Raw genomic sequence first — 24504 nt, 5'->3', positions numbered from 1 at the left:
AGTAAGGCATGTTCTTATGAGGTGCAGAGGGGAGGCACAGAACTTGACGCAGAGGGTGACACTGGCAAAAGCAGGGAGAAGAGCAATGCCTGTACATGGCAGAGGGGGATGACCAGCAGTTACTACCACTGGAACATGTAAGTGTGTTACTATAGGAGGGAGGAACTGTGGAGAGATGAGTAACAGGCAGGGGCCAGATGGGCTAGTCATGAAATCTTATACAAGTTACACTAAATAATCTGCATTTTATCATGAGATAGGAAAAAACACTGAATGGCTTTTGAACTCCTGAATACCATAGTGAGGCTTGCATTTTAGATAGATCACTTTACTTTAGTGGTAGGGTAAAAGATACTTATTTCAGAGGAAGAAAAAAGTAGAGGTGAGACCAACTGAGAAAGTCTATATATAGTAGTAAAAGTGAAGGCCAGCAATTAGGCACTAGGTGTATTAGGGATGGAAATAATATTAAGTGATTTAATGACAATTCAGGAGGCAGACCAGAAAGGGATTTAAGAATGACTGATGGAAGGAAGTGAGAGAGAAAGCAAAGACAACCCACATAGTTCACATGTGGGTGAAATGGGTAAACTATGCCAAACAGAGAACACAAGCAGCTTATGGGTGGCTGGGGTAGTGGTGGAAAACGATGGAACTGATATGACATCTGAATCTGCAGAGATGTTTACAAGGTAGTTAAATATTTGACTATAAAGCTTGGGGGGAAGATACCTACTAAAGGCAGAGGCTAAAGTCATGAGCTTCCCCTCTGGACAGTGAGGAAGTCCTTCCTTATCAATCACTTTTTTTTCTGGCCACTATAAATCTTACTTAAGTTTTACTTGGTTCTCAAAATGTGATCCACGGATTACCTCCACTAGAGTTACATAGGGTGCCTGTTTATAAATTAGTCACAACCTCCGATGGACCCAAGGACATGTTCCCTGACACCAAGGCTGGAGAACCAAAACTGTAAATTATTCAGAATATCTCATATCAATGGAAAGCTCTTCTAATATTTGAAGCAATTAGTATGTCCTCTTCTCTGAGTATTCTATAAGGTAAATATAACAAGCTAACTTAACAAATAATCCTCTTTCTATGCTAATCATTCCATATAAGGGTTCCTCTCATTGTAAATTTACAAAATTCAGATACACCAATATAGAAAAAAATCACTTATACTCCTACCACTCAGAGCTAATCATTTAATATTTTTGCTGTAGATACATGTGTTTTTAAAGATGCATATATATATATACACTCAATTTTTATAGCACTATCACAGAATCTTTCAAATCCATTCCAATATCTCTTCATACCATTAATAGTATTCTTTAATAGTTTTAATGACTGTCTAATGGTAAAAATTACATAATTTAATAAATTCCTTATTACTGTCTATTTAGGTTTTCAAATTTGCCTATTACAAGAAAGTTAATTGACAACAATATTGCAGCAATCATCCTTTCACCCAACTCTTTACTTAAAACCCTCCATAAAAATTAACATTCTTATAGTCAAAACCAACATGTTTTTTCCACTTTAAAAGAAATACTTGTAAATTTCAAAAGTAAAATAAGACATTTCATTATTATTTAAGATTGATTTTCCTCCTTCACTAGTTAGGCTGAATTTGTTTTTTTACATTCAATGGTCAAATCACAATGGTCTTGACAATTTTATTATAAATCTCTAGTTTACTACTAGACAACAAAAATAGGTTATCAGAATTCTGAGAAATTATGTCAAAATGTATATGTTAAGGACTTGGATGAGCAAGTGAAAAAAAACCCCTCTGTAATTAAGTATTAAAAAGAACAACAAAACTTACAAAAGTGAACAGACACTACTTCTAAAACTCAAGTATCATGTCATTCCACTTATCAGTAACTATATGCTAATTGAACATAGGCATATAATTTTGTTCCTTCCCGAATTTCCAATTAAGCTTCATGAAACTGATTTTGTTTTTACAGGCATCATCACACCAGCAGAGAAGAATGGGAAAGGAAGTTAACAGTAAAGAGTTTTGGAGGCTGAAAACAGGTGTGTGAATGGTAACGAACTTGGAAGACCTCAGACGGCCAGCTCATGAGGTGGAGGCAGGGACAGCTTGATTTGTGCCACAAGGTCCTTAAGAGGCTCAGAATCTAAGGCCCCCTAGAAGGTAGAGTGAAAGGAGGGGCTGAAGATAAGAAAGGCTGGCTGAAGGCTCTTTGAAAACCAAGCAGATCCCCTCCTCACTCTCTGTGAATGGACACTCATCTCCCCTATAAGGACAGAAAAACGTTGGTTTATTTTCTGATAGAGGGTTTCTTGACTGCTTGACACCAGGCACTGCTGAGGTGAAGTGCTACACTCCAGTCTCCTTCCGCTGGCTGGCTCACAGGTCTTTACTTATATGCAGGAGATAGTCAAGCTTTTCTCTGGGGAACCTGAGCAACACACACCCAGTTAAGAAGAAAGACTCAGCATAATGACACTGGGATGCCACCCTACCATGAAGCTCACAACTCACAGACGTCAGGCCCCACACATATACACACAACGTCCAATGTAGGTTTTTGGTCAGCTACTTTTAAATGTAGGCCAACAACCACAAGTTATCAAATATCTGAGGAAAGCTTCTAATATGAAAGATGGTGACCAAAAAGATAGAAGAGGAAAACTGTATACAGAAGAAAATCTATGTAGAGAAGAAAACTTAAAACTTAGTATTATAAAGGGAAAATACTGCCTGCATGAAACATTTGAAAAAAAAAAGTGAAAGTGTTAGTCACTCTGTCATGTCTGACTCTGTGATCCCATGGACTGTAGCCCACCAGGCTCCTCTGTCCATGGAATTCTCCAAGCAAGAATACGGAGTGGGTAGCCATTTCCTTCTCCTGGGTATCTTCCAGACCCAAGGATTGAACCCAATCTCCTGCACTGCAGGCAGATTCTTTACTGTCTGAGCCACCAGGGAAGCCTAAAACAAACAGGATACTATTAAAATACAAAAGGATTGTTCAGAAACAAAAGGAACTCTTGGAAACACGATAGGAGAAATAAACTCCGACAGATGGGGTGAAATGTGAAGTTGAAGAAATCTCTGAGGGCAGAGCAAAAAGACAGACTGAAAACAGGAGAGAAAATTAGGGAACAGTCCTAGAGGTATTAACATCTGGATCACAAGAATCCCAGAGATAAAAGAGAAAGAAGAGGGAGAGAAAAAAATCAATGAAATAACTTAAGGAAATTGCCCAGAATTGAAGACCCGAGTTTCCACTTAAAAAAGAAAAAAAAAAGGGCCCACTGAACACTACTGCACAATGGATGGTAACACTTCAAGGTCTTGATAATGAAATGGTGAAGCAAGGTGAACAGAGATTTTTACAAGATAACAAGAGATACAAAGAAATGGGTTTAGTCTTTTAAACATCAATACTAGAAATTGACTGTGCCTTAAAAATTTGAAAAACATTTTCTTTACCAAGAATTCTTTACCCAGTCAAACTTGATGAAGGAACCACTGGAAACAAAACTCCACAAGAGAAAGACAGTAGGAAGGCAACCTCCAGAATGACATGACACAGCAGACATGGAGGGCAACCAGACCAGAATGGTGTCCCGAGAGATAGGTACGTTGAGGATTGTCATCACCAAAATCCCTGCTGGTACTGTATCTTCTTTTTACCAGAGGGCTGAGTGCTTGGATGAGTCCCGATTCGTATCTGTCCACATTCGCCTTGACATGTACTAAAGAGGCCCTGATGCTTTCACCTTTGTTCCTGCACCTGCTTCATCTTGAGTACGTTTACTTCATCCCTAAATATATTCTGCTTTGCCTTACTCCTTAGAGCTGGAGGTGGGCCCCGGTGATCTTAGGAGAAAACACAAAACATCCCACTGCTTCTGACTACCAGCAGACCTAGTATTTGGCCCTAGTATTCCTGCTAGAGACCTAGTATTTGACCCGTATTTTAGCTCAGTGTGGTGACCATATGTGATTAGTCCTCCATTTCCCAAGATCCATTCTTGCTCATGACTCTATCTGGAGAGCTTTTAAACTCTCTGGGAAGCAGAAGCTCCACATCCCACTCTTCTTACCTAGCAGGTTATTTATTTGCTATTTGGTTTTTATATTAACCACTTTTCTCACTCATATATAACATAATGCCAATAAATGTTAATAAAACATTTGAGGAAAAATACGTAAGAACAAAAAATAAAGATGAGAATATAATCTTAGAATGTTTAACACAAAGACAAAATGAAAGAACTATGAATCATACTTCAAGAAATACAGGGACAAAAACTATCATCCTTGATATTTATTTGTGTGTCAATTATTTATTCTTTTTCGTTTAAGCACATCTAAATTTAGCCTTTCAGATTGTGTCCCCATGCCCCCAAATAAATCTATATATGAAAAAAAACCCACCCAGTTATCATATTGTTTTGTTCGTTTAAGAGACCATCTACCCATCAGTTTAAATGTAATTATCCTGAATCATGTCACTACTACAAATAGTGTGTTAGTATCTAGCAATACATTTTTCTATGTTACTGAATACTGTCATTTCTAAAATTAGGCTGATACTAAATAAATAGGAATTTTGATATTCTAAGAATGTTACCACTCATTCTATGTATATCTCTAATAGAATCTAAGTTCTCTTGTATTTAAAACATATTCCTCTTAGAAGAGACAACTTGGAATCTCTCCATGTTTTTATACCTGGGCTAATGTGGCAATCTGTGGCTGGGCTTGAACTGTCATTTGCTGGCTTTCAGCTTCTGTTACAGCTGCATCTCCACTCTGCTGGTTCTCTGCTCCAGATTCCATGGTCATTTAGTTACCTACAATAATATGGAAGAGTGTTACAAGCACTACAGTGCTTTGTGCTTTTGTGGTTTTAAAGGCAATTTTCAAGTTATAAAAAGGTATATGTGGTGGTTAGGTTAGCAGGTGCACTCAGAAATCTAGTTAAGCTACAATGTAGTTGGATTCCTGTCAAGACTTGTCCAAATATGCTGAGCTGTAAAAGTTCTAGTTTTTTCAAAAAAGAAAAAAGCTTTTTCCTTTCAATTCCCATTACTCCATCTGTTATGGAAGACAGGATTCCCCTCTTCCATGAATCTGTCCTAATAAGGAGAGGAAGGGCAGCAGAAAAGTTTTAATTTTTTCAAAATGTATCAATCAGGTAAGGAGGGAGGGCAGAGAGCAGAAGTGAGCTGATGACAGGGTCTATGAGATACTGGCTTCAAGGTACCTCCTATAAAGGCATTCCCTCTATCATAGGGAAGAAACAGAAAAATTATAACCTACTTCCTCAGGAAACTGCTGGTGGTTAAGACAAAATAGCCCAAGTTTCAAGAGCTCAACCTGTGGCTCTTGACACAAATTAGAGACCTCAAGCATGGAAAAGGTTCTTTTGCGTTCTGACTCATTACCCTATATAATGTGCAACACTCCACACGTGCATGTATACACACAAACAATAAAACACTTAAAAATTTTAACTGGATTCTAGATAAATTAATCAAGGCTGACCCTTTTAGATACTGCTTTGCTAAGAGTTTAGTGTGTTTGTTACATGTGGCACTGGGTGACTGCAAAAGTGGAGGGCAATTCCCAGCAGCGGACACTACTTTAAGATTAGAGAAACTGATTATATATATAGCAGATATGACTGGGGGAGGAACTGTGTTTCAAGGAGTCACAACAAAAGGGATTATTTCTTACTTGTGTACTACTGTTATCACTCAGTTCCTAACGTATTACCTGTCAAAAATAAATTTAATAGTAAGGACTCCCTATGGCGATTTGATAAACAACACAAAAACTCCAATGCTTTTCCAGAATTTATTACATTTATTTTATAACTCTGAAATTGATAACCAAAATAGTAATTAATCCTTATGTGATTATTACATTCCATCAAAATGTATCACATACTAACATTCTGCCACCATTCACAGGAGTCTATAATATGTTTTTACAAGTGACAGTTAAAAATGAAAATATCTCTGTGGAAATGAATAATTTAGAAATAAAGAAGCCACAAAACAAATGACAAAGGAAAAGATCAACAGACTTGACTACATAATTATTTAAAATATTAACAAGACAAAAGCCACCAAGACAAGTACACAAGGAAAAATATCTCATACATACAGTCAACACAATAACATCTAGAATACAGAGACACTACTACTCAGTAAGAAACTCTTATTATTGACTAGTTTACAAAGACAGAATTTTTTCTGGAATAGTAAAAAACTAGAAACAAGTATCCATCATTAGGAGGACCATTAAAAAATTAAAGCAATGAAAACCAATGAAGTCTAACTACAATGGAATGACAAACAAAGCTTTCCAAGACAGTGAAATGGCAACTTATAGAACTTATTATAATGTAGAACCCTATTTACATTAAAAAAAAAAAAACACGTAAAACAAATTATTATAAAGGTATATGCATGGAAAAGGTGTAGAAATTTTAACTGAACCATAATAAGTGCTGGTTCTGAAAAGAGAAGATTTGGTAGAATTGTAAATGATGATTTGCACCTTTTATTTATTTACTTTCTTTCTGTGAGCATGGATTCAGGATTATGTGTTCAATTAAAGACATTTTAATACCAGAAATGATGGGTAACATTTTGAAAATATGAATCAAAAGCTTTATTTCATGAGAGCTTTATTTCATGAGAGCCATGATTTTGAGATATCCACTGATAAAAAGTTTTTAATCTGATACTTATAATATGAAATTAGTATTTGTTCAAAATTTACCTATTTACCCCAATTTCCAAAGAGTAAAAATAACTATTTTCTTAAAGAATTGTAAAATAACTTTACTACCCCCTGTGATAATTCACTGAGTTGTACACTTAAAATCAATGCTCTTTTAAACTAAAAAATTTCACACAGACTTAAAGCAACATCAAAAAATAGTTTGTGAATACTAAATACGGTCCATACTGTTGCTCTGGAAGAAAACATGAAAGCAAAAAAAAAATCTAATCTTAATAACAATAAAGTAAGTAAATGATCAATCTGAGGACAGCACAGAGTCAAGCTAAATAACAGCAGAAGCCCACAAACTTTTCTCTATCTTCTGCCCCACATCATCAACTTAATGAGAACAAAGATAAACACAAATTTACCATCATAATACCTTTTCGTAGACAGAGAATACACAACCATTTTGTAAAGACTTTAGTCCTAGCCACATTTTGTTTTTTAAATTTTCTGGCTGCACCACACCACATGTGGAATCTTTCCCACCAAGGATCACACACACACCCTACCCACCCCCAGCATTGGAAACATGGAGTCTTAACCACTGGACTACCAGGGAAGTCCGCCACATTTTTTTTTAACCTATGCTGTCATCCAAATAGTTTCACCCTATCATCTGATTAAAAGTAACTCAAAGCGCAGATCATACTTCTTTTGTTTACTTTTCAATGTTAGAGCCACTTAATTTTCTTTTAACATTTAAGGTGTGTGCTTGCTAAATTACTTCAGTCGTGTCCGACTTTTTGTGACCCTGTGGACTGTAGCCCACCAGGCTCCTCTGTCCATGGGATTCTCCAGGCAAGGATACTGGAATGGGTTGCCATGCCCTTCCCCAGGGGATCTTCCCGACCCAGGGACTGAACCAATGTCTCCTGTCTCCTGCATTGGCAGGCCGGTTCTTTACCACTAGTGCCACCTGGGAAGGGTATCATTGCAACTTGCTTCAGAAAATAAAATATTTATGATTCTATAATAAAAGAATAAAACCATTAGTTAACATAAGTAATTATAGTTACAAGGTCACATTCAAAGAATGAATGTGATTTGCATCTTCTTCCCTCCCCAACTAGATGATATTATTTTACTTACTTTTAATTTTCTTCTAAAGACAAAGTGTGGTATTTCCAATGGTTAGGATCCCCCATGTAAATAAACTGCCAGTGTTTCATTACCATTTCATTCTGGAAGACAACCAAACCTTTTTCAAAGTGGGGGAGAGCCATATTAATTAGCTTCAGCAGATATCAACCACTTGAGCAACAGTACAACTGTCTTTCATCAGTTAATTCAGGCCTTTCTCAAACAACAAGTGAGAATCATTTAAGGAAAAACAATTTGTTTCAGGTAAGAAATGCAAGAGTCAACTAAAACAGAAACTATTCTGGTTTTCACCTTGAAGGTACTGAAAGAGCAGTCTCCAACTAAACTAAATTAGCATTTAATGTGAGCACATTAATTATGATTTTGAAAGCTTTTACTCCTTTGTGTTTGTGTCTTCAGGTGGAGAGAGAAGAGATAATGAGGTATGCAGTGTACAGTCTTCAATTTTTCTATTAGCCCAGGAGCAGTCTTAGTCAGCAGAGCAGTATTCAGACACAGGATCATTTAACAGAGCCAATATACAGGTTCCCAAAATTACTTGAAAGGAGATTCCTAATTGATTATACAAATGAAATGCATTTTGGGAGTGCAAAAACAAGCAAAAGACTGAATAAGCAAAGATAAGGTACATATGAAGTCAGATACAATGTTGTAAAAATACTGGATCTGAAATATTAGAAACAATAGATCTTTAGAAATCATGGAAAATCTAGTATTAGCTTGACAGTCTGTCAAGAATTCTTGAGTTCTTCCAATAATTCTGAATTCCAAAATTTATTTGGGAATATTTAAGATTTAGGTATTTTCATGATTTAACCCTAAAAATAGAACGTAATTCTTTGAAAACTATGAACTTAAAAATGAATTTCAAAATCGTGTCATGCCTAAAAAAATTTTTTTTAATAAATTCATTCACAAAGACATGCCATTTTGCTCTAAGGGTCTTCAGAGCTCTATCTCAACATGAAAAACAAAAAGGGAATGATTCTGCAGTATTAGGCACCTCACCTTGAGTGAAACAAAGAATGCTGTTCTGAATAGTTGGGAAATAGCCTAACATTCGATGGAAAGCTGGAGCTGTCATCAAGTGGTCACAGGACAAATTAAATTTTCTGTGTTCTAGTTTCCTCATCTGAAAACAACAGATGGATAAAAAGCTCTCTCTCAATTTTCAATGCTTTGATCTTAGGAAGTGACAACACAAGATCATGCCCACACACACAATTATGCAGGCCACTTAGTATTTATTACCTCCTTTTACTATATGGTTCGTGGCAAAGACAATGGACTAAAAATATGTCGCGTAGCCTCTTAATCTTGGGCAAATATAAAAATATTACCATTCAGATATGATACATAAAATTTATCACTTTAACAGTCCTTTTCTTAATTTTCAAAGAGGATAAAGCAGCTTTTTTCTTTCCATCTTAGAAAGTGTCAAGAAATTTATCTGACTAGGATTGTATCACTTTTGTACCTTTACATAGTCAAGACAATTGATATTCAAAAATTTCAATATAGTTAGGATAAACATTCCAGTAAAGTGTCTATTTAAGAAGACAGTGTGCTGATAGTCAAGAGTGGTGGAATGCCGAACACTGATGATGAATACAGTATCAATAAATTTGGGAATTTTTTTCTGATTAGAAAAATGGTATAAGCAAAGACTTTAATTACAGTAGGCCTTTAGAGAAATGAGTGAGTCAGTGGCTGGTGTCTAAAGGATAAAGATAAAGGATGGTCATTCCTTATCAATCTGCAGCTACTAGGGCAAAATGACAATATGAGAATGATGTCTCAAAGTTAAGTTAATGGGTTTAGAATTTTTATGTTGCAATGTGTTTTACTCTGTAAAGCAATATATCCCGAGGTAACTCACCAGAAGTGAATATTCACTGTTCTTAAACTAAAAGGATCTTCAGTTATAACAACTTCCATTATATACAGTACACTTGTATTATAGCATTATATCCAAGTACTTACATGTTGGGCACTTGTTCAAGTTACTAGAGATGAAGAAATAAATTTTTTTAAAAAACTTTGTGAAATTTATATTCCAGTGTGTGGAAATAGAAGAGAAAGTATAACAAGTAAAACATGTAACAAATCAGAACACATTAAGTGTTGGGTAAAATATAAGGGTGGGAAGGATGCTGACGGATTTTCAATACTATAAAAGTGGTAAGTATAAAGCCCTCACGGGTAAGGTAGCATTCAAATTCACCTACTCAGCACCTATACAGAACTATACCAAATCAGGGAGAAATTTCTGGCAGTACCAAATTCTGTAATAAAGGTCACTGAACAAGAAAGCAAGCCTGTATCGTCACTTTCGCTAACAACCATTAAGTGAAAGCAAAGAATGCTGTAAATCTCCACCTTGTTCTTTATCCTAAAATACTTTGACTTTAAGAAGTGCCCAGGTCTTTAAGATCCTAAGCATTCTAGCTCAAGTTTATGAAAAATAAATCCATCTCCCTCACAAGTTTACTTTTTAATCCCTTAAATCTATGACAAATGTAATCCAGTTTAGAATGAAAGGTTCAGCATTCATCGAAATGAACTGTGAATTTTGACTTGAAGAAGAAACAATACATTCATAACTAAGAGAACATATGAATATAGGCCATGGTTTTAAAATGCAAATAACCTTTATTATAAACAAGGGGGAAAAAAAAACCCTGCTCCTGTGTCTAGCAAGTGGGTGACTCCTGAACTCTTTCACCAAGTCCAGGGATTTAAGGAAATCACAAAAGCAGACTTTAAAGTCTCCAGGGTAATCACAGCAAAAAGTCACATTTAGGCACATGATTTTAAAACTAATGACCAGTTTGTTGTCATAGTCAAATGTATTACTAAAAATATTTTGCAGAAAACCTAAAAACATCTAGGGCTCATGTACAATACTTTTTACATAGCTATTTTGTACTTGTTAATTTTTTAGTATACTACAGCTGTTTGAAAGCCTTGCTAGCATACTCGTACACCTTTAATATGTCTTGATTAATATTCTGAGTGTTATGATTAATTTGAGCTTCCCTTGTAGCTCAGTTGGTAAAGAATCTGCCTACAATTCAGGAGACCCAGGCTCGATTCCTGGGTTGGGAGGATCCCCCGGAGAAGGAAATGGAAACCCACTCCAGTATTCTTGCCTTGAGAATTCCATGGACAAAAGAGCCTGGTGGGCTACAGTCCATGCGGTCCCAAGAGTTGGACATGACTTAGCAACTAAACCACCACCCCATGATTAATTTACTAAAGCAAATTAAAGCAAAATGTTCAGCTGCTACATAAAGGACTCCAGCTTTCCAGGAGTCAATGATTATGGTGCACTGCTTCTTTTCCTCTATTTTTCCTCCTGTATGCTTTTTGGTTGTTAACCTTGAGACACTTCATTTATCTTCACTGTATGCCCTATTAAGCAGAACTGAGATGTATGCAATCAATACTGGAAATCTAATGCTTCAGGTTTCTGATGCTAATAATAGTCATTTGGTATTAAATACAGCATACTTTCACTGAAACCAGATAGGAAAATGGCATATTTGAATGTTGTAATGTGTCTGTATACATGTGTGTAGGTATGTACATATGTACACAAGCACACTACACGCTCAACACACGTACCAACTCCAGCTGTAAGAACCTTATTAGATTAGAGACTGATTACACTTGGACTGCAGGGAGATCCAACCAGTCCATTCTGAAGGAGATCAGCCCTGGGATTTCTTTGGAAGGAATGATGCGAAAGCTGAAACTCCAGTACTTTGGCCACTTAATGCGAAGAGTTGACTCACTGGAAAAGACTCTGATGCTGGGAGGGATTCGGGGCAGGAGGAGAAGGGACGACAGAGGATGAGATGGCTGGATGGCATCACGGACTCGATGGACGTGAGTCTGAGTGAACTCCGGGAGTTGGTGATGGACAGGGAGGCCTGGCGTGCTGCGATTCATGGGGTTGCAGAGTCGGACACTGACTGAGCAACTGAACTGAACACCCTAACAAATTAAGGTTATATATACATATATGTTTTTTAGGGAAAGAACCAGAATAGGCAATGTGAAAAACTAAAATAACTTGGTAACTTTACCAAGCTAAGTAAATTCTGACATAATTTTCAGAAAGTTTTCTCTAAGATCCTACCAAGATCCTTCTCCCTTAACTGGAATACAAATCCATACTTCATTTAGCCTATAGTCTAGTATTAGAGGAAGGGAAGAAAACTGTATCTGAAATTAATTTTATGTGATCTGAATCTGATGAAATTTAATCACTTATGAGACAAAAGTAAAGGCTTGAGAATATATGTTTTAATAAATTATTAATAGTAATTGCCAGTACTCAACTACCATCACCTAAGGAAAAAAAAAAACACCACAACAAAAAGGAATCTTTTCAATGTTATTCCCTAATTTATTTATTGGGCTAAATAATTCCCTAATTTATTTATTGGGCTGAACTTAAAGAAAACCATCTTAAGTTCAAGATTTACATGTTATGATTTATTGCATTTTCTGATTACTACAGTATTTGAATGCTATTTAAAATATGTAGTATGCTCTGTAAAACTGTCCTCACAGAAAGTACTTAACAGAAATGAATTAGGAAGGTTATTATTTGATTTACATAAACCACCCTCATATTCTAGTGTGACTAATTCTATACTATCTTTCAATAACAAAGCTTTAGTACTTTCTCAAATCAGTTACTGTTATTTTTTTAAGTACTGGCAAAATGTATCTGCCTTGTTTTCCTTCAGGTAAGACTACTCATGGCTCTCTAACAAGCCTTCATGTATCTGGTCACCAAGAGACAAACAATGTTGCTTAGCAAAGCAGCAGCTATGACTATGCATTATTTTACATAATAACATTTAACTGAACTCTTCCCATTCTTTCTACCCAAACACCCATCTGATACCATTTTCACAACTTTTTCCACCTTTAGCCTTTCAAAGAAGTTACCTTATATAAGGTTCTATATATGAAATTCTACTAATTAGATTTTTGAAGCTGCTTTTTTTTTAAAGGGAAAAAAGCATTATGCACCTCCTACATGTAATTACTTTTAGAAGAGCAATTTCCATGTTGAGTAAAGAGTGAAGCTGTCTTCAAATTTCAAGTTCTGCTTCATAAACTAGCTCAAGGCTAACACTGTTAAGGACTTACAGAAGTTGTGCCTGGAGGTTAAATATTTATAGCCCATTATTCCATTTACTCAACAAAACCTGAATGACTATGTGAAAATCACTATATTGAAATGAGAAATGAATGTTCAAGTGTTTTTTTTTTTTTAAAAAAGGGTATAAAGTTAACGTTTATTATTCTAACAGTTTGCTTTGAACTAAATTTTAAAATGCTATTCTTGGTGAATTATTTACATACTAGACAACAAAGAGTGAAAATCAGTTTTCCTGAAGTAACACAGTACACGTCATATGGCAGGAGTCATAAGACAGGAATTCTGGCTTTAGCTCTGACTTCACAGATGGAGAACTGAAGATGTTAAGAGATTTCTAAGAACTTTATAAGACTGTTTAGGGCCATGCACATCTAGCTTCCCATATTATTAAAAGTGAAGAAATATCTGGCAGTAGAACTGCATAAACTATTAAGCAACATGCTAATCATTTTAATTATATTTGGCTTACTAGAAAAATCTCAAGCACTCAAAGCACCAAGGGTATATTGAACTATATCTTAAAAAATAGCCATGGATAATCTACAAAGATGAAAAATGACATGTAGACCACAGTCTACTTGTAAAGTTTTGATAAGGATTCACTTCATATTTAGGTATCTTTTATCTCTAATCCTGAAAAATCAAGTCCAGCATCTCAGGTAAATGCACTTTATTATAATCAACCTAATAGTGACTTCTGGTGATCCCTTTGATTAACAGTCTCATGCTATTTTTCCTGTTTCAGAGGTGAAAAGCGTTAGTAAACCATCAGAGTTAATTCAGACTCCAGAGAGAAGTTTCTTTTTAAGCCACGAAAAAACTAAATCTAATTTCCTTGGCTTTTAAAAAATAAATCTGTAATCTGTCTAATCAATTACAAGTGTCCGACTATTTGCGATCCCATGGACCGTGGCCCACCAAGCTTCTCGTCCATGGAATTCTCCAGGCAAGGATACTGGAGTGGGTTGCCATTCCCTTCCTTCTCCAGGGGATTTTCTCAACTCAGGGATGGAACCCAGGTTCTCTCACAATGCAGGCAGATTCTTTACAGTCTGAGCCCCAGGGAAACCCCTAATTGTCTAAGCATATGCATGTATGTCAGCTTCCTCTAACCTCAAGGGGGATTGGTTTTAATCCTGCTTTTCAAATCTGTGACCCTCCAAGAGGAATTCATTCATTCTAAGTTTTCGTGCATATTACATAATAAGTGTTCTGCCAGAAACTATGGGGACTATAGTGTAAAGCAGCCAAGAACCCTTTCTCTCAAAGGGCTCACAAACTCATCAAAGAGCTAGGCAAGTTTAAACTAACCCCTACCATCAGTTTACATATAAATTCCCTCCAACAAGTATTTAGTCAATAATTATTTCAAACCATAAACTGTTTTGAAATGACAGAAAAACAATGAATTATGGAAAAAAGGAAAGCAAGAGCTGGCTATTTACGGTAACCTTTCTGTTGATGCACACTTGATTAATAAGATAACAAAATCAACATTTTTACAAGACTTTGGCTACAATACTTCAAGTAAATGAACTTTCATAAACCAAAACTATTGATGAGGAACAACAAATTTTAGTAATCATCAATAAAGCTAAACCTTCAAAACTTTCTTCACAAAGAGATAATGCTATTAATATTCAGAGTGACGAAGACTATGCTTTACTGTTATTTCTTGCCCAGGGAAAATGTTCTACTAGTTTGTAAATTTAAATTCTCCAGAGGTCAGCTGAGTCAACTGCAAAAAATGAAGGAGTTAGTACTGGCTCCATGGTGTGTGTGTGTGTTAAGTCACTCAGTCGTGTCCAATTCTCTGCGACCCCATGGATTGTAGACTGCCAGGCTCCTCTGTCCATGGGACGATCCAGGCAACAGTACTGGAGTGGGTAGTCATTCTCTTCTCCAGGAGATGTTCCAGACCTAGGGATGGAACCCATGTCTTCTACACTGTAGGCAGACTGCTTATGCCCAAGATATCAGGGATGCCTCCGTGGTAAAAGTCTGCGGTGTGAACTTCCCTAATACAGCAGAATTTAAATTTATGAGTAATACACTACGTCCACACAAACAGAAAATTCTCTAGTAACAAATAATTCACAAAAATTTGAATTAAACTTTGTTTTAAAGTTGCTATCTCTTGATATTTACCTTTGCTTCTTTTGGTCAGTACTCAAAACTAAGGAATCTGGACATAGGATAAAAAAGAAGACCAGAGCAAGTGGGGTGTAATTCCAAATATGTACTAGTAGATTTAGTTATGTTTTTCATTAGTCATGGCTTTCAGAGATATTTAGAAAATGTCTATAATAAAGAATTTATAATGTCCAAGATATGACAACAAAAAGCACAAGCAATGAAAGGAAGAAGAAAACACAAAAGATGAATTTGAAATTGTCAGAATTAAAAACTTTTGTGCCAAGGAAGTGAAGACAATCCATAGAAGAAAACTTCATAAATCATATATATCTGGTAAGAAACTTGTATCTAGAATAACAAACAACTATTACAACTCAGTAATAAGACAAATAACCCAATTTAAAAATGGGCAAACGATCTAACAGACGCTTCTTCCAAGATATACAAATGGCCAGTAAGTACACAAAAAGATGACTGACAGCACTAGTCATCAGGGAAATGCAAATCTAAACCACAATGAGATACTACTTCTCACCCACTAAAATGGCTACAGTGAAAAATAAAAACAAGTGTTGAGGACACAGAGAAATCTGAACTCATACACTACCACTGGGAATGTAAAAGGGTACCACTCTAAGTCTGGCAGTTCCTCAAAACCGTTAACACAGTTACCATGGGGCTGCTAAGTTGCTTCAGTCGTGTCCGACTCAGTGAGACCCCAGAGACGGCAGCCCACCAGGCTCCCCCATCCCTGGGATTCTCCAGGCAAGAACACTGGAGTGGGTTGCCATTTCCTTCTCCAATGTATGAAAATGAAAAGTTAAAGTGAAGTCGCTCAGTCGTGTCCGACTCTTAGCGACCCCATGGACTGCAGCCTACCAGGCTCTTCCGTCCATGGGATTTTCCAGGCAAGAGTACTAGAGTGGGTTAGCAATTCCACTCCTAGGTATAAAGCCAAGAGAAATGAGAACATATGTAATAAATGAATGCTCGTGGCAGCATTATTTACAATAGCCCAAAGGTCCAAATGTCCATGAATTCATGAATAAAATATTGCATATCTATAAAATGGAATATTATCTAGCAACAGAAAGGAATGAAGTCCTGATAAACATGGATAAACCCTAACAGTTTTACTGTGTTAAGTAAGAGAAGCTCATCACAATGCAATCCATTTATATGCAATGTTCAGAATAGGTTTCCCCAATGGCTTAGCAGGTAAACAATCCGCCTGCAATGCAAGAGACACAGGAAAGGTGAGTTCGATCCCTGGGTTGGGAAGATCCCCCTGGAAAAGGAAATGGCAACCCACTCTGGTATTCTTGCCTGGGAAATCCCATGGACAGAGCACCTTGGCAGGCTACAGTCCATGGGGCCACAAGGAGTCAGACACAACTAACTATTAAAAGAATTCAGCACTGGAGACAAAAGTGCCTAGGGAACTTTAGTAGTTGCCTAGGACCGGGGGCATGGAGTTACCTACATTTTAGCTTGTTATATCACACCATTCCTGTTTATGTTGTTCCTCCTCTTACACGAAATTTAAAGCTTCCTGCTTCACACGTAGGGCTCCTAAATACTGTGGGTTTACATTTAATACGACACTTTCTTCACCTCAAGAAAGGTGAATGTACAAGTTCATTCTGCTTCCATGTCTTCATTTGTGTTGTCCATGCCACTGCCCACAATACATTCGCCTTCATTTTTACCTTCCAAGTTCTTCCGTATGCAATTTGAGTACTATCTTCTCACAAGTTTCCTCACTGAACACCTTTTCTTCTAAACTCAGTAGTTCTTCCAGACAGTGAGAACTGACATTCTGCCATGTATAAGCCATTTTTTATTATACTTGCTTCTGTCGTCTCCATTATACTGTAAGTACCTTGGGCAGTAAAGCCACATACTCAGGCTTCTATAGCAACTAGAACAATGGTTTATTTAATATCTCTAAAAATACTTGATTAAATTTTCTTATGACTATTTCACCAACTATGAAAAAGATGATGGTCAATAAATGTTCGCAGAATAAATGACTAGACGGATAAAAGGCAGTAACAGCAAACAATAAATATTTTAAGAGTATGATGCCCTTTTAAGACTACAGAGTTCAGAACAAGCAATAAATTTCAATTCAATGATGACAAACAAGGTATTTATGAATCTCCTATTGCTAATTGCTTACAACAAAAGGGATAATCACCCTCAAAATCGTTACTCAGCTTCGTTTAGATTACAAACATTTTTAGTTACATCTATACTGTCCTACTCTTGCCTGGAGAATCCCATGGACAGAGAAGCCTGGTGGGCTACAGTCCATAGGGTCACGAAGACTTGGACACGACTGAAGCAACTTCAGACAGACACTGTCATATAATAATAACCAGAAATTCAAACACAGACAACCAGTTCATTAGAGAAAGACTTAAAATTAAAGAAATAAATCTTAGTTTCCAAGATTTACTAATCTTTGGTAGACATTTTCTAATACCAGTGGTATAAACTCTCAGACCCATCCTCCACTCAGACACCAAGGTCATTACTTAGCTATTTTAACATCACTTAATTCCCTCTTCTCCAAACAAATGTATTTACTTTTCTCCTTTAGAAAAAAAGTTAGCATCAATGCTTCAGACTTCCTCTCTAAACCTTGATGAGTGACAGAATATTCAGAGATTCTAGATAAATCCAACCAGGAAGAATTTGTTCAGACAGCCCATTTCACTTCACTTATGGTAAACTAAACTTTAATAATCTTACCTCAACCCCAAGGAAAAGCAACTCAGGTATTTAAAAGTTTAACAAGGGGTACTATTCTTAAGCTGTGATTCATGTAATTGATTAAATACATAAAGGTAATTTTTCATCACTGGTTATGTAAAATACTGTCATCTACTTATCTGCTGGAATTAACCAATCTTCTTATTGGTAACAGAGGAGACAGGTAAGCAAAACTAGGTAAAATAATGAAACATATCTGTACAGGATCAGGACTGGCAGAGCTAAGAAGAGAGAAAAATGCAAAGCAAAACACAAGACAAAGAGTTTGTATATACTAAGTGAGCACACTGAGTCAGAAGAGAAACAAATGTGTTTCAAATATGTCTCAAAAATCTACATTTACAGATTTGATAGTATAAATTTAGAACCATATTTTCTTCTTGTAACTTCAAAAAGTTGACCAAGACTAACCACATATAATGCCTGTTAGCATATTTATTAAATTGGCAGAGGAAAACAAGTAGCCATTTTCACAGTATCAGTTTGTTGTTTTAGCTCATGATCTTTACCTCCAACCCAAAAGACAATCCACTGATACAATGAGACTGTGAGAAATCATTTAATTCCCTGGTAGCCCTCAGATACGTTCCAGAGGAAACCTTTCCCGTCTTTACAGATTTCAATTATCCACTCCCGACCCCTACCAATCTGCAAGTGCTTTGTGAACATTAAGTCATAGTAAATCCTCAAAATAACAGTAAGACAATATTCTTACATTGAAAGCTTTAATATATCTGTCAAGTTAAGCATACAAAAAATGAGATCACCAAAACAGCTTCATTTAATGATTTGTTTTTTTTAAAAGATAAGAGAGCTGAGTCCCTGCTGTTAGATTATTAGTTATCATTTTCTAAGTTTAATCAACTTAAAGACCTTATAGCATGTGTATTTTAAAGATAAATATACTAACAGACGTATATTTAAAATGTACTAATAGTTAAATGCTGCTTAGAAGGTCGAAAAAAAGAAAAAGAGAGCACTGAAACTTTTCTTTTGTGCTCTTGTTGAAAGAAGTTATTACTTGGGCCAAGTAATAACTTAGCCAAGGACTTCTACAGTAAAAGAAAAAAAAATTCATCTAAGAAGAAAAGTCTCAGTAGACAATCATATAGGTGAAACTATTTATTTAGGTATCAAATATAAAACTCACTGATAACACCAAGAAATATTAGAAAATCATCAAAAAGATAAGTTAACGAGTGTGTAAAAAATTAACTCAGAGAAAGCTAGTACAGTAATCAAGATTACTGGGTAACTGCATCCCCTGAGAATGGTCTACTTAAAAAAAGATCTGGACTACATAAGATGTTCTTTCTCATTTAAAGAGAAAACTATAGACTTTTATTGGCTGAAATAATAAAAGGAAGAGTCTGTTTAGGGCTATAAGAACCACGACAAAGGAGTTAAATACAGACTAAATTTACTTTGAGAGTTAACTCTTATACAGCTTGCTTCCCTATTCATACTGATCTCGAATATTTTAATAAAACTTAAAAAAAAACCACTGAAACTGAAGATAATCGAGGGAGTTTAAGGTCTTTATGTACTGACACAACCCAAATGCTAAGCCGTGTTAAGTGAAAACTGCAAGATATAGGTGTGTACACAGTGTACTACCAGGGGATAGGGCAGGAGAGTACATACATATCCGTTTGAACTTGGATAGAGTACCTCTGAAAGGGCAAGAGAGAAACTGGTAACACCTGGGTGATTGGAGGGTGGGGGCAAAAAACATGGCCTGCTGCTGCATGGCACTTTAAGTGTTCTGAATTATGGGCTACCTGAAAGAATTACTTATTAAAAAATAAAAATTGGAAATACAAAAGTAAAATCCTCTTTTCTTCCATCTTCATCAAGTGTGATCTCGCTTTCCTTTTGACTGCTTTCTTATGGCATATATTCTGCCTTATTAGTCATCATGTCCCCAATAGTTCCTTGAGGGTAGAGATATATGACAGTGTAATCCATCTTTGGATTTGCTGCAGCTTCTGGCCTAGTGAATTAAAACACAGTAACAATAATGATGAAGAATAATTTAAAACATAAAGGAAACATTTGTTGACCACTTGTGACATGCCTAGAGTTTAATATGTATTAACTCATTTAATTCCCACATGTGTCTGAGTTAGATAACTGTTTACTTAAGATCAAGGAAAATTAGAGAAGTACAGAGAAGAAATCTGACCAAGGTTCCACAGCTAGGAAGTTAAAATAAAACTTAAAAATAAATTGAATCCCCAAAGAAGTACTTTATAATTACCTGACAACACTAACAGTAGCTGGCATTATTCTAACAGATAAAGAAACAAAGACTTTCGAAAGATCAAGAAACTTCTCGTAGGTCACAAAATTCCTTGAGGGTAGGCACAGGATGATAGTGGCAACAGCAGGATTCAAACCGGCCTGTGATTCCCAAACCCAGTGCTTTTTCCACTAACTACATTCTCTACCACAGTAAATGCTACCTATTATTTGCTGCTACTGCTGCTAAGTCACTTCAGTCTTGTCTGACTCTGAGCCATAAACTGTGTCTCAAGTGATAATGTAGAAATGTGTTTATACCTGAGTAAGAAAAAAAATCCTTTCATTTTCCTTTTATCATTCTGACTACTATATCCTTAACCTTAGATTTGAGCTCTAAGTAGTCAATAAAGAAGCTATCACTTGAAGTGACACTATATATCAAGAAAGATGCTTGTAAGATTGTATCACAGGCTGGCTATAAACAAGTCCACATAACCATGTCTGATAAGACATTTATAAAATAAATGAAGTTACAAATTTCACTGATACATTGTAAGCATAAGAGTACAAGAATTTTTTTCTACTGTGTAAATAAAGGAAAAGAATTTTTAAAATGCGGTGAAGTGAGGGCTATATACCTGGTTTTACTGTAGCCATTATTATATCCCCCAAAATAAAACTCAGTGTCTTAGAATGAAAAATAAAGTACGTCTCTATGAAGAAACAAAAATGTCTATTAATCAGATCTAATCATGAAAATGAATTTCAGAAAGCAGAAAAAGGTGCCATTTTATGAATAAGTTTCCTTACGCTCTTCTGTGGGGGAGAAAAAAAAATGATTCAAAAGGAGTTACACTGGAGTTTCATATTCCATAAGAAATGCCCTTTTAATAGTTTTCAGTTAGTTTCTATCAAAGACTCACTGCTTTTCTGAATACACCTCCATTAAAAAACGGTTCAAGCAGATTTAACTGTAATTTCTGCTGATCCCTGGGAGGGGGTAGAAGTATAACTTAGTAACATGTTACATATGAATATTCAAATATTAATGATTACAAAAGTTTACAAAGTTTCACCTGAGACTGGTAAGAATTAGATTATGAATTTATAATTTAAATATTTAAAAGATCTTTTGGATAAAACAAAAGAAAAACTATCATAACTTAAAAAAAAATTCAACAAAGGAAGAGTCATTGTCAGTATCTGTAAGGGAAAAGAAATTCTGTTCCACTTATGCTGGTTTGCAGAAAAGCCTTAAAGAAAATCAGTAATCTATGGCATCATCAACACCATAATTTCCTCTGTGTTTGGAAATAAAATCACCTTCCCAACCCTTAACGGAAAAATACTATTTCATCTTCTTAATTAATTTTTTTGGCAATGAAAAATGGCTAATGTGTTTTTTTTAAAAAAATACTAGTAATACAGCAAGGAGGTTTTGGAAAAGTGACTTGGATAAAGAAAATCAGAAGACAGTGCTCATACTAACAGTATTTATTCCTAACAAGAAACCTTGTATCAATCACCATTGTATCATACCATGAGACAGGGAAGTATTTTAAAAAGAACCTTTTGCATTACCTAAAATAACCGTTTTGGGTTTATATTTAAATCAGGAAATGAATGTAAAAGATTTCAGCAACTGGCAACCAGAAGTATTTTATACTAAACCTTTAGAAGGCAGAACTGATGAAAGCTAACGATAGCATGAAATTTTAACTTCTGAAGAAGGTAAGACAAACTTAAATAGGTCACATCCCATGGTCCTTTAAAAACTGTCTTGATGTGTCAATGATTTTTCTGCTGTCCGTTTTCCCCAAAAGGGAAAGAAAAAATAAACCTTGTGGCTTAAATTATTGTGGGTCTGGGGCCAGGGTTACCTACTACGGGCGAAGCAAATAATGGATACTTTTAAATGGCTATTTTTACAATTAGGGTTAACCAATTTCGTATTTAAGAAAGATGTGAGAAATATGGTCGGGCTGCGAGGGGAGATCCAAAAGACCCAACACCACGGCTGTCCCCCGCCAAGGTGACGTGAAACAAAAGTACATCGCTAATACTCGTTTCAACGAAGTGTTTCAGAATGATAGCTCTCAAGTGATTACCTTATTGAAAAGGGTTAAAACCGAAACTGTTTTCAAAAATCAGCTTCCCTTTTACAAGATCCCAATAGGTTTTTTTAAAAATTACAAATATATTTTTCTTAGCACCCCCTTCCTCCCCCAAGAATGCATTTCTACGACTACTAATTTAAAAAAAAAAAAAAGGGTGAGGGAAAGAGTCAAAAAATTATTTTAAAAAGCGCGAGTTCTCATTACCTCATGTTAGCAGAAAAGCACAGAAAACAGCATTTTCCCAATGGGGCGGGAGCGGGGGGAAAGGGCGTGAATAAAATACAGGACGAGAGGAAAACCTTGGGTTTCGAACTTTATTGCACAAAGAGAGAAGAGGAGAGTAGGTCAGACTGAGCACCGCTTCCCCTCGCTAGGCGGGCATGGCAGACACGGAGGCTACCGGGAAGGCAGGCACCTTCACCTCCTCTGCCCTTAACTGTCGCCTTCTTCCTCCTCCACCCCCCGCGGGCACCCCGGCGGCGCTGCCCTGGCGGATTGCGGGCCGGGTCGGGGGGCGAGACTGTCGGCGGGGGCCGGGCAGGCGGCACCGGAGGCAGCGGCGGCCGGGCCGGCGGGCGGCCTCCCCCGGGGCGGCTCCGGACTCCCGGCTCCGCGCCCGGCCCGGCCCGCCGGCGGCGGGAACGCGGGCGCCAGCTCGCCGCGGCCGGCCGCCCGCCCGCACACACCCCCGGCCGCCGGCTCCCACCCCGCCCGCCGCCCGCCGCCCGCCGCCCCCCGCCATGAGCGCCGCCGCTGGCTGCAGGCAGAGTCGCTGCCGCCCCGGCCGCCGCTGGCTCCAGTCCGCCGCCATTATTCTTTGTTCGCTGCGAGCGGCGGCGATGGTGTGGGGCTCGGGCGGAGGCTCCATCTTTACCGCGGCCCCTCCTGCGAGGGGAAGGCCCCAAGCGCGGGTGTCCGGCGCCTCCCCGTCCCCCCTCCGTCCCCCCGGCTCTCTCCGGCTCCTGCCTCCTCCTCCTGCTCCTCTTACCGGTGGTACAAGCTCCTCCGTCACTGCTTTCGTTCGCGGCCCGGATCTCGCTGGAGTTTTATTCTCTCCCCCACGTAACACACCGCGTCAAACTACACCTCCGCCGCGTCACTCACCAACACTCCGCTTCTCCCAGCCGCCCGGGCCACAGGCAGCAGCAGCCGCCGCCGACTGAGGACTCGCAGCCAGGGAGCCAGCCAGCGCCGCCCAGTGCCGAGTGCGCAGCGGCCGCGCACGGAAACAGCCGAGCTCGGTCCGGAGGAGCTCGAGCTGCCCCGCCCTCCGCGCTGGAGGCGGAAGTTGCCGAAGACTTTCGAGTTCCTTCGGGCGCGGCGGAGGGGTTCCTCCGGGAGAGGGAAAGCGGCAGTGGGCTGGGACCCGGGGGTGGGGAAGAGGGGGTCTGTCTAAGCGCCCCCGCTGCCCTCGCCGCGTATCGACGGTTTAAGGCCGGCGGCGGAAACTTGCAGGAAGAACTGGGGTTTGTGTGTGGCGTGGTGGGGAATTCCCGAGGGGTGTGGACGGTTCGATGGAAACCCCCGCGCGGGCTGCCCTTGCGGCTGTTAGCGGCGGGCCCTAGGGCGGCTGCAGCGTCACGGGCCTGGGCCCCAGAGCGCCTCCCGTCCCGGGAACTTTCAAAAGCTGCAGGGACCAGAAAGACGCGCCTCCGGGTCGGGGCCGCGGCTGAGCGCGGAAGCCCTGCGGAGCCGGGGAGGAAGGCCTGCTGCAGCTCTGCGGTTCCCCGAGGCCTCGGCCGGACGCTGGGATGCTAGGCCTCGGCGCGGCGCCGGCGCGGCCCAGGGGCGTCGTGGGCCCCTGTGGGAAGGGTTTTCCGCCTTTCTGAGCAGGTCGGGAGGCTCCGCTCCGAGAATCCGCAGAGAAACCTGGCGGCCGCCGGCGGGACCGTTCAATTTCGGGCCACGGAGGCCCTGGGACTCCGGGCAGCTGGCGGAGTTTAGCCGGGCAGCGAGGACGGCCAGGCCGGTGGGGCACACCTTCGGCCTTCGAGCCATGACCTGCCCTGACCGAGGTTGCTCTTTTGCATTTTTGGAATGTCTTCCCCTAACCCCGCTTACCTGCCCGCTTTTGGGGGGGGGGGGGCGAGGGGGACCCATCCTGTATTGCTTTCTTTTTCACAGTCAGTTTTCTACTGCAGCCGCTGCCCTCT

General features: G+C 38.5%; 1 protein-coding gene across 4 annotated transcripts in view; it reads right to left on the bottom strand.

The window, feature by feature from the left end:
- Positions 1-23532, bottom strand: part of CREB1 (cAMP responsive element binding protein 1) — a 49721-nt gene extending 26189 nt beyond the window's left edge. For 3 of the 4 annotated variants that reach the window (XM_052653814.1, XM_052653830.1, XM_052653838.1), the window contains exons 1-2: positions 23340-23492; positions 4724-4845 (exon numbers count right to left, since the gene is read on the bottom strand). In XM_052653814.1, the coding sequence (XP_052509774.1) occupies positions 4724-4837 (114 nt within the window). In that variant the 5' untranslated portion in view covers positions 4838-4845; positions 23340-23492. Of the gene's footprint in view, positions 1-4723; positions 4846-23339 lie in introns of all 4 variants that reach the window. The other variant, XM_052653822.1, reaches the window with a different exon arrangement.
- Between the last annotated feature and the right edge of the window lie 972 nt (positions 23533-24504).

This window comes from Budorcas taxicolor, chromosome 2 (genome assembly GCF_023091745.1).
Source record: "Budorcas taxicolor isolate Tak-1 chromosome 2, Takin1.1, whole genome shotgun sequence".
NCBI classification, from domain to species: Eukaryota; Metazoa; Chordata; class Mammalia; order Artiodactyla; family Bovidae; genus Budorcas; species Budorcas taxicolor.
The sequence above is the reverse complement of the archived record's forward strand: the minus strand, read 5'-3'. Positions and strand labels throughout refer to the sequence as shown.